Here is a 13,908-nt window from a genome sequence, read left to right on the forward strand (position 1 = left end):
TTAATAAAATATGAAGCTGTATCCTGCATTCTAAACAACCGAACTTTTGCAATATTCTGTTTCATTGCTCACAAAATCTTATGGAAACCTATAGATCTTTAATCAATCTCCCAAACAAAACAGGAGTTACTTCTACAACTGACACAAAGATATTCTACCTGGTTCTTCTGGAATAATCAAGAGTTAAAGTAAAAGAATAAGGAGACTCGCTTCAGCCTCTTCCAGTCATTTTTTTTTTTTTTCAAACTGTTTTATAAGTAGCACAATCTGTTCTCCTCAACAAATGAACCCCAACTGTTACGAGATAACCGTGTCCTGAAGACAAGTAGCACAGGAACTCAGAACCCCTCTTGTCCTTCCCCATAGTGGCCCTTCAAGAACTTCCTTGGATGCTGGGGTTCCACAGAACATGACTGGAAAACTGGAAATTTATACTCCATGGCAGGACCATTCTTTCTAGCTACCAAGTTCTTTCTTGTACTTGCCTCACTACTATCCCAAGCCACAGACACCAGCCTAATCCCACTTTTATTTAAGGGTCATTACTTTATCTCCTTTTGCTTTTCTTTTCTACAGTGAAGTTATATTTAGCTATTCCCAATAAGAAATGGCTTTCCATACCCCACGTCATCCTGAATCTTCTCCTTCAATAAATCTAATTTTCCAATTAAACAATACTTATCTGTCCAAGCTTCTCATGAACATCTAAGGTCCTTCACCTCTGACCTCTAATCACCTTTCAGATCTTCAACCCCACTATTTCACAGTCAAACCTATATTCTTTTTTTTTTTTTTTTTTTTTTTTTTTTGCCACTTCTTGGGCCGCTCCCGCAGCATGTGGACATCCCCAGGCTAGGGGTCGAATCGGAGCTGTAGCCACCGGCCTACACCAGAGCCACAGCAACTCGGGATCCGAGCCGCATCTGCGACCTACACCACAGCTCACAGCAACGCCGGGTCGTTAACCCACTGAGCAAGGGCAGGGATCGAACCCGCAACCTCATGGTTCTTAGATTCGTTAACCACTGCGCCACGACGGGAACTCCCAAACCCATATTCTAGTCACACTAATTCGACCCACTCTTCTGACAGCAGCATTATAATATAAACACCTATCCAGTTAGCATAAGAATCTAGATACCACCATGTCTTAACATCTATTCTTTTCTGCTTCCTAGGAAAGTCCTAATCCCCTTTTCCACTTCCAACCGCTATTATTTTTCCTATCTTGTCCAAAATGGTAAGTTCAAGGCTTCACTACACCATCTTGCAGTGTCCATGCACACCTAGTATTACCTTCTAAACTACATTTACCATAAGGTTGCTAATTAAACCTCTCGATATGTGCCATGTTACCAAAGAAAGCACTTCAGAGCTTCCAGGTTCATGTCTTAAATTTCTCATTAAAACAGAGAAGTATTATTCAAAATCTGTACATCTGACAAGATTTCCATGGAAACAAACCTAGGTAAAGCATCTGTGTGTTACACGGCTATCGCTGATTGGAGAATGTGAGCATGCACACATGCTTACGTCCGCTGATGTCTATGCACCCTCACGCCTGTGGCCTGATAGCATTCCACTGAGTAATTAATTATCACTTTACTTTTATTTCAGTAGCGCATTTCCAAATAACATACTAACTGCCCTCCCCAAAACCAAGAAAACCAAAAAAGCACTGAGGACTCTAATCACTTACCAGAGTAGTTTATATTTAACACAGACTAGTCTATCCCAACCAGGTCTGAAAATCCCCACGTCATGCACCCAAAATATGTTCTCAATAAACCATATTCACTATGCCAAAATCCTGAGGTCTCTTCAAACTCTGTTCTTAGCAAGTGCCCATGGCATGTGGAGGTTCCTGGGCCAGGGATCGAACCCAGGCCACATCAGCGACCCAAGCTGCTGCAGTGGCAATGCCAGATCCTAAACACACTGCACCATAAGAGAACTCCACTTCAAACTTTAAATAGTCAATTTTTAGATTGTTCATGACAGCCAATACTTGCTAATCCTATGAGTCTAAACCCCCAGATGATGTAGGAAATTAGGAGTTCCCATCATGGCTCAGCGGTTAACGAATCTGACTAGCATCCATGAGGATGCAGGTTTAATTCCTGGCCTCGCTCAGTGGGTTGAGGGTCCGGCAATGCCCTGAGGTGTGGTGTAGGTCGTAGAAGTGGCTTGGAACCTGTGTTGCTGTGGCTGTGGCATAGGCCAGCAGCTACAGCTCCAATTCGACTCCTAGCCTTGGAACCTCCATCTGTTGCAGGTACGGCCCTAAAAAGAAAAAAAAAGAAAATTATATAGAGGGAAGAGACGGCCAACAAAACGGGTACTGTTGAGCTCAGGCCCCCTGTCAGTGGTTCCTCGTCTCCTCCTTAGCAGCAAGGTTCCTCTCATGTGAGAAAGAGGGTTCCTTCGTGGAAGAAAGTTATGGAAAGGAACCAACCTGAGAACCTGGGAAGAACTCTAGCAACAAAGGGAACTGCCATTCCCCTCACCTGTCCTGACCTCTCAAAGACAGCTTCTTCTCCTAATCAGGACTTGGAAAAACTTCAGGGAACAATAAAAGCAGATCAAGCCAATAAAAAAGAAAGAAAAAATAGGAGGGAATACATGGCACGATCCTTATACCACGTGACTCCTTCGTGTTCAGATAAAGATAGACACTGGCAAGGGGTAGGTGGGTAGCATCAGATTTCTCAAGAGGTAACTACTTCTAATTGTGGTCTTTTCCAATCACCCCCTGCCCACCCTCTACAACCAGGTTCCTATTCCAGAACAATTAAATTACAATCTCTGGTGTGGGGCCACGAGTATTTTCTATTTTGGTTCCCATTTTGGTTGTAGAACCAAGATTATGACTAACTCAAAAGGGGAAAAAAGGAGGGTGTGGATGTGTAAAAAAGGACAAGCGTTTGTTAAGTGTGTGTTTCTTGCTAGGCCTGGTAATTGAGGATTGCATACTAACCTTACTATTGGTAAAGAGAGATTAACACGTGTGCATTTAAAATTAAACACAGATAACTTTCCCAAGGAAACAAATAAGGGATAGGTCCTGGATTTAAGCCCAGATCTGTTTGGTCCTCTCAAACTGCATTATTTCCACTATGTTAGGCTGGAAAAACAACAACAGCGACAGCAACTTTGGTCAGATAACAAAGGTGTGTGTGTATACAGGCTAACAAAGGAAGATAAGGGTTTAGAGACTTAGCATAGCAAGTCTTTGTTTAAGTCTCAGATTCCCAGTCTGCATAGACTAGAGGCCTGAGTGAAAGTGTGTTAAAAGATCTGTCACTAACAAGGAAGACTACATTCTGAAAGTAAAACTGATTATTTTCAGAAATGCACTCATTCTCCAAAATCAATAAAGTATTACTTAGTTAACTTACTAAAGGGAGTATGAGTGATCTTTTTGGGAAAACCCAAAAGGGCAGAAATCACATTGGATTGGAGGACTGGCTGGCAGAATATTATGTGTGTCCAAGTCATAGAGGACTTGCTGGTTGTATAATATCAGCAAGTTCCTTTACCTTTTTTGGAAAATAAAGATACTGCCATGTTTTAAACAAGAATGCAATAAAAATGGAGTTCCCATCATGGCTCAGTGGTAAGGAACCCAACTGATATTCATGAGGACACGGGTTCAATCCCTGACCTTGCTTGGTGGGTTATGGATTCGGCATTGCCATGAGCTGTGGCGTGGGTCTCAGATCCCGAGTTGCTGTGGGTGTGGTGTAGGCCAGCAGCTACAACTCTGATTCGACCCCGAGTTGAGGGACTTCCATATGCTACACTTGCGGCCCTAAAAAGACAAAAACAAAAAACAAAAACAAAAAAAAAAAAAGAGAGAGAGAATGCAATAAAGATGAAATTAATGACCATGAGTCTCAACTGTTCTATCAAAGTACCCTAACAGCAGACGAAAATGGATCATAGAGCATTCTTAAAACTTACTGAAATCTAGAAAACCCCTTGAAAAGTCTCCAGCTTTATATTACAAACTGCATTCAGTTTCCTATATTGCTCTATCACAGAGCCATATTTTATTTGGATAAGAGAATACTTCTGGGGTAAAACTGGTGCTTAAGGAAAGTTCTGACCATATCCTAGCAAACCATGTTAAGCATTACAAAGGCAGGCAAGAGGTCTGTGAAAGCACTTTGTAAACTGTTAATTGCCCAATCCATATATGTTATTACCATGTTCAAAAGAAAGAGTTAAAACAAATTTTTAGGAAGGAACTAAGGTGGACTAGATACTCTCTACGGCTGTTACACCATGCTTTTCACAATCCCTCTGAGCCATTCTGCCCGTTCTTCCAGTCTCCCAGACTGAGTAACTATTCCATGGTCTGGGCACTGCACTAGAAGCCAATGAGCAGCTGTGAATAAGCCTAATCTCTGCCCTTCTGAAACATACATATTAAAGAAAAACACCAACGTTAAATAATTAATTACAAGGGTGGTAAGTCCTATGAAAGAGAAGTCTAAGTCCTATGGACTACATATGTGGAGAAAGCAAACAGGGAAGCCCACAGGAAAAAGCAGGTAACTTTTCAGTTTCCTGCATCTTATTAGGTTGGAAGATGCAAATCCTAGCACTTTCTACATATTCACACACACCAGGAACTTCTTCGAAAATCCAATAATAGTCATGAATATTTCAGACATCTTTACGATATTCAATGTCAGGCCATGTAAACCAGTTACTTCACTCTATTTTTTGAGGAAAGAGGATTTATCAAGCATTGAGAGCACAAATAAGGTGACAAGTAATATTAGAAAAATGATTTTCCCAGAGACACCAAATTTGTGTGTTTATGTTAAACTAGTATAAAAATAACCACTCTTAACAAGTAAGTATTTCAAGCAAAGATTATCACTCTCAACCTGGAGGCAGAAAGTTCTGATCCTGGCTCCATCATGTCACCCTAGCCAATTCACACAGTCTCTTCAACCTCAGCTTCCCCATCTGTAAAATGAGAAAGTCAAAACAAAGCCACAATAACCTTAGGTCCCCTAAGGGTATGTTCATGTGCAGTATTTATCCAAAACAGTTTGAAACTTTAGTACTTAAAAGTTATAGATCATGACATAACCTTCTGACCACTATTTTTCATTTTTTAATTAGCCATCATTTAAAATATATTCAGCAAGCTCTCTTGTGGTGCAGTGGGTTAAGGATCTGCCACTGCCACAGCTGTGAGGTAGATCTCAACTGCAGTACAAGTTCAATCCCTAGCCTAGGAACTTCCACATGCCACAGGCATGGCCAAAAAAAATATTATATATATATATATATGTGTGTGTGTGTGTGTGTGTGTGTGTGTGTATACACACACACACACACACACACCCTTTCATACCACAATTGTATACTGATTTTACTTCTAAATCTGTTCAGATGGAAACGGGGATCTTCCAAAAGCTCAGGATACTCAAAGACAATGTCTTCAATGAGAATCTCCAAATAATTCCTTCACTACCTTATTAATCTCCTAAAAATAAACAAACGAACAACAACAACAACAAAAACTATTTACTTATATCCATTCATGGTGAGTAGAAATACAATGCACTCTTCAAATTTTGGAAAATTCCATTTGGAATCCTAGCCAACCTGGCTCTATTCCCATTTTGGTATAAAAGCATCATGTGTTCAGCTCCCTCTCTGCCACTTCCTCTCAGCTGAGCCTCTCCCCAAGGACTTCACTCTCAGCAGAGCAAGAAAGGGAGGGGCAAAGAGCAGGCTCTGCGGCCATACCAGAGTCTTTCCGACACAAAGTTCATACAAACTCTTCCACATTTCCTCTTTGATTCAACAAAAAGTCTGGCAGCCCTCAGTTCAAACAGAAATATAAGCAAAGTCTTCCAAAATAACATTTTCAAGGCATTAATAAGAGGAGAAAAGTGGAAGATGGCATAACCCAAGGTCCATGCTCCAAGTTCCTCAGTGCTTCAGCTGTGTATAAGGTATTAATAATCAATGACCAAAGGGTTTCCTCAAGCAGGTGATTTTTTTTTTTTTTTTTTTTGCTTTTTTAGAGCCACATGTGTCATACAGAAGTTCCCAGGCTAGGTGTCCAATCAGAGCCACAGCTGCCAGCAAATGCCACAGCCACAGCAACCTACACCACAGCTACACTTTAACCTACTGAGTAAGGCCAGGGATCAAACCTGCATCCTCATGGATACTAGCCGGGCTCGTTACTGCTGAGCCACAATGGGAACTCCCAGATGAATGCCTTTTTGTTTTTTTAAAAAGACATGAAGATTTTAAATCTTCAAACGCCCAAGATTTAAATCTAGAATGCCTCAATTTATCAGTGTTTTTAAAAGTTTGATAAGGAAGAATGACGGCAAACAATCATCTCTCCCATCAGAGGGAAAGTGGCACTTTAAATTTCTTGAAACTTGGAATAGTTACAGGCTGAGAAATATCAGATAATGAATGGCATGAGAATTTTTAATTTAAATAAAACTGGGAGTTCCCATCGTGGCTCAGTGTTTAACGAACCCGACTAGTATCCATCAGGACTCTGGTTCGATCCCTGGAGTGTACATTTAACTTTTAAAGAAACTGCCAAACTACCGTCCAAAATGGCTATCCCATTTTTCAGCCCAAGCATTACTGTATAACACCTTTAAAAGTGCCAAACATCATGAAAGATATAGCAACTCTACGTCCCAAAAAGGTGCATTGTTTCAGTCAGGGGACAGAGACAGGAAACATTTCATGCAGAAGAAAAAGATTCATACAAAAAGAGATGGTACCATTCTCCAGGACAGCCACTCTAGCCTCTGAGTGACTTACAGGTGTGCTGCCTTAAATTCCATCAGGAAAGCATCTATCTAAATACAACCAATGTAAGACTTGTTTTGGAAGTCTAACATGTAAAGAAAGGGAAATCTTTAAAAGGCAGCAATAAAGCTGATGCAAGTATTCACAAGAGCAGTTCAACCGAGCATTATCTACTAGGCTGGTACTATGTCAAACTTTGCAAAATTATATATTATACACAGCCACTTTAGTGGTCATTATCTCCATTTTACAGGTGAAAAAAACCAGAGGCAGAGAAGTTAAGAATGTAGTTCCAAGGTCATATAGCTTCTAAGATGGACTAGGTCTGCCTGATTTGAGACAATGATTTTCACGGCTATGCTAATTCATTGCTCCCAAGTTCAGATTTCACATGCCTTCCAGCATACTTGGAAAATTCCTCCGTGAAGCTGAATGATCCTACCCCTTATGCCACACTTCTCCCTCTGTTTATTTTTTATTTTTATTTTTTTTTGTCTTTTTGCCATTTCTTGGGCCGCTCCTAGGGCATATGGAGGTTCCCAGGCTAGGGGTCTAATCAGAGCTGTAGCTGCCAGCCTATGCCAGAGCCACAGCAACGTAGGATCTGAGCCGAGTTTGCGACCTACACCACAGTTTATGGCAACACCGGATGCCTAACCCACTGAGCAAGGCCAGGGATCGAACCCGCAACTTCATGGTTCCTAGTCAGATTCGTTAACCACTGAGCTACAACGGGAACTCCGTTCTCCCTCTGTCTCTAATGTACTCATCAAGCAACTGTCAGACATTTCACTGTTTATCCAAGCCCAATCTCTACTTGAAAAAAGAAGAGCTGACCAATCAAAAAGAATAAAGTGGATCTACTCAGCAGGGATTCTAGAGTAAATAACAAGACAGGCATTCTGGTTTTGAACATTAATTTGACCATAAATTTGGTTGACTTAACTAATGATGAAGGCACCAATATCCTTTCTTGAAGATCATCATAACAAAGGACAAAGCACCAATTCAGGCATCAATCCTATGCAAGCCCACAACTGATAAACTCAACTCTATACCTAGAGTGTAATTACACACACACACACACCACAATCAAAGAAACAAAAAAACCACACGCTACTGTAAGGTTAGAAAAAAATCTGTACTACACACATGGTTGGAAGCACTCTCAATGGACCTCCTTCCTTCTCCAACAAGATCTTAAAAATGTTATACAAAATAGTGTTTTCAGTGTAAGGGTGAAGCATATGAAAGGAAAATCATTAAAAGGTTAAGAAAAACTCACAGTTCCCGTCGTGGCTCAGTGAAACAAGTCTGACTAGCATCCATAACGACTTGGGTTCGATCCCTGGCTTCGCTCAGTGGGTTAAGGATCCGGCGTTGCCCTGAGCTGTGGTGTAGGACACAGACCAGGCTCAGATCCCATGTGGCTGTGGCGAAGGCTGGTGGCTACAGCTCTGATTAGACCCCTAGCCTGGGAACCTCCATATGCCTCAGGTGTGGCCCTAAAAAGATAAAAAAGAAAAGAAAAGAAAAACTCATTAACAGTTTAAATGGAAGGGACATATTGTTTCAGAACTAATCACATTTTGGAAATACCAGATAAGTGGCAGATCTTACTGATGGGTCAGAATTTCTTCCTATCTCCCCTGCTATATTCAATAATACCTGAGGACTAATTTTTTTGGGAAAAGCCAAAATTCAGATGGGCCTCTTAGTTTCCTTCCCAAAATTTGGCCTGTTAATTATTACTAGATTTGTGGTTTTTAACTAGGAAAAATCAGTAGATTCTTTGTCTTAACACACATCTTGTCAATCCTCCAACATCCAAAATGTCTGCAGGTTTACTGTTTTCTATAGTTGGTATCCCACTCTCTTCTCCCAAGCTCCATTTTTGGCTTCTGGATGACATCAGCAGTGGTGATTCTCAGAAGAAAGTATGGCTGAAAGGCGCTAGAAACATCAGAAAAAAGGAGGGGGGTGGAGGGAAGTGGCCCATTCAAAGCTGAGCAGGAGTACTGAGAAGTGAGAATGTTCACCATGACATCTCTGTCTTTCTCGTCAAGTCAGGAGAGCTGATAGCATGATACCTTCAGGAGAGGTTTGGGTTTTGGTGAGATCAAAGAAGTAAAAGAATGGGAGATTTTTCGAAGACATAGTGAATGGCAGCATTATGAACTGAATTAGGAAGGACAGACTTTGCACAGCAAAAAAAAAGGGTAATAAAAAACTAAGGACAGGAGTTCCCTTCGTGGCTCAGAAGTTAATGAATCTGACCAAGAACCATGAGGATGCAGGTTTGATCCCTGACCTCGCTCAGTGGGTCTGGGATCTGGTGTTGCCTTGAGCTGTGGTGTAAGTTGCAGACGAGGCTCAGATCCCAAGTTGCTGTGGCTGTGGTGTAGGCCAGCAGCTGTATCTCCGATTTGACCCCTAGCCTGGGAATTTCCATATGCTATGAGTGCAACCTTAAGAACAAAGAAACAAAAAAAAAAGCAACTACAACTGACTCACATTTCCTTTTTTTCCCCTTTGACTGCACCTGCAGCATACAAAAATTCTCAGACCAGGGCTCAAACCTGCACCAGAGCAGTGACCCAAGCCACAGCAGGGACAACGCCAGATTTTTAACCCACTAGGCTACCAGGGAACTCCTCACATTTCCTTTTTAAGAAAATTTAGCCATTGGTGTTCTCTTGTGGCACAGAGGGCTAAGGATCTGGTGTTGTCACTGCAGCAGCCTGGGTGGCTGCTGTGGTGTGGATTCAGTTCCTGACCTGAGAACTTCCACATGCCACAGGTGCAGCCAAAAAAAAATTAACCATTGACTCAATTCTTTTCAATTTTCACTGCCTATCTCTTCTTGTCTGAAAAGATAGCTCAACTGTAACCCAGCTCCCCTTTCTTTTTTTCTGATAAATTTACTTTTTAAAATTATTATTTTAACTAAAGTATAAATCATACATACAGGATTTGCAATGTTGTGCCAATTTTTGCTGTACCAACCCAAAGCCTTTCAATAATCACAAATTCTGAATTAATAAGGATTTATAATTTGGGACCTCATCTGTATAAAAGTTGAGGGAAAATAAGGACAGACCAGTTACAGGACAACAACTGTAGGGCCAATGAATGGCAGGCATAAAAAAGAAGATGAAAAAGCACGCAGTTGTGTTTGTGCATGTGTTACAAATGTAAGTCACGAAATGGCTTGGGCCCAACTATACAAAAGGGAAGAAAAGCTTAACCACACTACATCTGTCAAAACCTGTAGACCTTACAAGAATCCACCAAGGAGGATATTTTGCTTATTCTGATCGTTAGAAGTTGAAGTTAACTTTAAAAGAGAGCTCACACTAAATAATGTGAATGTCAAACTCCAATCGCTTTTGGGTTTTTTTTTGCTTTTTAGGGCCACATATGCAGCATATGGGAGTTCCCAGGCTAGGGGTCGAATAGGAACTACAGCTGCCGGCCTATACCACAGCCACAGCAACCTGGGATCTGAGCCACATCAGCGACCTACACCACAGCTCACAGCAATGCTGGATCCCCGACCCACTGAATGAGGCCAGGGATTGAACCCAAGTCCTCATGGATACTAGTCAGGTTTATTTTTATTTTATTTTATTTTTTTGTCTTTTTAGGGCTGCCCCATGGCACATAGAGGTTCCAGGCTAGGGGTTGAATCGGAGCTGTAGCCTCCTGCCTACGCCACAGCCACAGCAACACCAGATCCGAGCCATGTCTGCAACCTATACCACAGCTTATGGCAACACCACTATCGAGGCCAGGGATCAAACCTGTGTTCACTTCTGCTGAGCCACGATGGGAACTCCTAGCCAGGTTCATTTTCACTGTGCTACAACAGGAACTCCTCCAACTGCTTTTATGGTTTACTCTGAGGAGTCTACAGGTGAGCACCCACAGAGTCATTTAAAGATAGATGTGCTCTAGCATCTGCTGTAATGTTGCAAATATGTATAACTCATCAACATTCAATACAGATACTGGCAAAATGACCCTTTTAGTACTTAAAAAAATATATTACAGAATCTCACAATCTTCATTCTGAAAGCAATCATTAGGATGACCTAATTCACTCCCCTTCTTTTACAAATAAGGAAATTTTGAGGCCAGAAGAAGAATTTAAGCAACATGTACAAAGTGGAAAGAACCTAAAATGAAAGCTCGTATTTAAAAGCAGAGAATTAAAGAGAATCAAATCAAAGAGAATCAAAATCTTTTAAAAAGAAAAGTGTCTTTTAGGTTCATTTTACACAGAAAGTCAAAAGTCATATCCTCTCCCTCTTGCAAAAGAGGACTCAGAGGTGTCAAATTAGGTCTTTTCTAAAATACACACACTGTACAGCTATATGTAAAAGAATGAAATTAGAACACTCTCAAAAACCATACACAAAAATAAGCTCAGAATGGATTAAAGACCTAAATATAAGACCAGATACTATAAAACTCTTAAAGGAACACATAGGCCGAACATACTCTGACATAAACTGATAATATCTTCTCAGATCCACCTCCTAAAGCAATGACAATTAAAAAAAAAAAATGGGACCTAATTAAACTTAAAAGTTTTTTGCACAGCAAAGGAAACCCTTAACAAAACAAAAAGACAACCCACAGAACAGGAGAAAATACTTGCAAATGAAGCGACTGACAAGGGATTAATCTCCAAAATATATAAACACCTCCTGCAGCTAAATATCAAAAAAACAAACAATCCCATCAAAAAATGGACAGTAGATCTAAACAGGTATTTCTCCAAAGAAGATATACAGATGATCAAAAAACACATGAAAAAATACTCAACATTACTAATTATTAGAGAAATGCAAATCAAAACCACTGTGAGGTACCTACCATCTTACACCAGCCAGAATGGCCATCATCAAAAAGTCTACAAACAAGAAGTGCTGAAGAGGGTGTGGAGAAAAGGGAACTCTCTCACACTGTTGGTAGGAATGCAAATTGGTGCAACCACTGTGGAAAACAGTATGGAGATTCCTCAAAAAAAAAAAACTAGGAGTTCCCGTCGTGGCGCAGAGGTTAACGAATCCGACTAGGAACCATGAGGTTGCGGGTTCGGTCCCTGCCCTTGCTCAGTGGGTTAACGATCCGGCGTTGCCGTGAGCTGTGGTGTAGGTTGCAGACGCGGCTCGGATCCCGCATTGCTGTAGCTCTGGCATAGGCCGGTGGCTACAGCTCCGATTCGACCCCTAGCCTGGGAACCTCCATATGCCACGGGAGCGGCCCAAAGAAATAGCAAAAAGACCAAAAAAAAAAAAACAACTAAAAATAGAATTACCATGTGATCCAGCAATCCCACTCCTGGGATTCTACCCAGAGAAAACTATAACTCAAAAAGATACATGTACTCCAATGGTCAGTGTAGCACTATATACAACAGCCAAAACGTGGAAGCAACCTAAATGTCCATCAACAGAGTGGATAAAGAAGATGGGGTACATATATATATAATGGAATATTACTCAGCCATAAAAAGAATGAAATAACGGCATTTGCAGCAACATGAATGGACCTAGAAATTATCATGCTAAGTGAAGTTAGACAGTGAGATACAAACATCATATGCTGTCATTTACATGTGGAATCTAAAAAAAAGATACAGGAGTTCCCATTGCAGCTTAGCAGTAATGAACCTGACTAGTATCCATGAGGACATGGGCTCAATCCCTAGCCTCGCTCAGTGGGTTAAGTATCCAGTGTTGCCATGAGCTGTGGTGTAGGTCACAGACTCAACTCAGATCCAGCATTGCTGTGGCTGTGGTGTAAGTCGGCAGCTACAGCTCCAAATCAACCCCTATTTATGGGAACATCATATGCCTCAGGTGTGGCCCTAAAAAGACAAAAAATAAAAATAAAAAATAAAAAAAGGATATAAAAGAACTTATTTGCCAAACAGAAACAGACTCACAGACTTGGAAAATTTATGGTTACCAACGGGGACAGGTTCAAGGGGGAGAGGTAAGCTGAGGCTTGGGGATGGAAATGTTCTATAATTAGGTTGTGATGATGGGTGTACAACTACAAATACAATAAAATTCATTGAAATAAAATAAAATACACACTTTTTCCTGCAGGCAGACACACTACCATACTGTTCTTTCCTTTTTAGGGCTGCACCTGCAGCATATGGAAGTTCCCAGGCTAGGGGTCAAACTGGAGCCGCAGCTGCTGGCCTACACCACAGCAACCAGACCTGAGCCACGTTGGATCTGCATCAGAATCACCTACAGAACTTGGTAATACACACATTCCTGGGCCCTATCCTTAAAGTCTCTGATTCAGCAGATCTGTAGTGGGTCCTGAGTGTTCGCTTTTTTTTCTAAATTAAAATATAGCTGATTTACAGTGCTGTGCCAATGTCTGCTGTACAGCCAAGTAACCCATTCATACATGTATATACATTCCCTTTCTTATGTTATCGTCCATCATGGTCTATCCCAAGAGATTGGATATAGTTCCCAGACTTTGCATTTTGAGTAAGCTCCCAAATGATGCTGATCTGCTGGTCCAGGGACCACACTTTGAAAACCACTGGTATAGAATAATGATCTATACAATACTCAGCAGAAGGCTGAAATGTAATGCACAACTAAGAAAGTAGGAATTACATGCTGTAGACCTGACGACTAATTTTATAGAATATTTCATGCGAAGACTTACTGTTAAGTGCCATAATATTATCTGTTCCTGGATGATGGAAATTTATTCCCATGCGTCCTAAAAAATAAAATAATTTTATTTTAAGCACAGAGAAAAGAATGTGTAATATAATCACAAATACATTGTACGATATGAACATTACAAAAAACTAAAACAGATTAATCTATAACAATGCTATCACAGGCCATAGCAGTTACAACAGTTTTAAATCAAGTCATAAAACATATGCATGAAAAAAATCTTAAAACAAAGCCAAAGTCTCAATAACAAAAAATAAACAAAACAAAAAGAAGCTTCCATTATAATAATAGGAAATTTTAACGCATCTCCCACATTCCGATTTAAACATGCCAACTCCCTGGATTAAGCATTTTACTTAAACAATTTATA

The 13,908-nt window shown here is 40.7% G+C and overlaps 1 protein-coding gene across 25 annotated transcripts in view; it reads right to left on the minus strand.

The window, feature by feature from the left end:
- CPEB3 (cytoplasmic polyadenylation element binding protein 3) overlaps positions 1–13,908 on the minus strand; it is a 196,082-nt gene that overhangs the window by 97,337 nt on the left and 84,837 nt on the right. For all 25 annotated transcript variants that reach the window (XR_002338767.1, XM_021073492.1, XM_021073494.1 and 22 more), the window contains one exon: positions 13,519–13,575. Coding sequence is in view for 24 of the 25 variants with exons in the window: in XM_021073492.1 (XP_020929151.1) it covers positions 13,519–13,575 (57 nt within the window). In the remaining variant the exon portion in view is untranslated. The remainder of the gene's footprint in view (positions 1–13,518; positions 13,576–13,908) is intronic.

This window comes from Sus scrofa, chromosome 14 (genome assembly GCF_000003025.6).
Source record: "Sus scrofa isolate TJ Tabasco breed Duroc chromosome 14, Sscrofa11.1, whole genome shotgun sequence".
NCBI lineage: Eukaryota > Metazoa > Chordata > Mammalia > Artiodactyla > Suidae > Sus > Sus scrofa.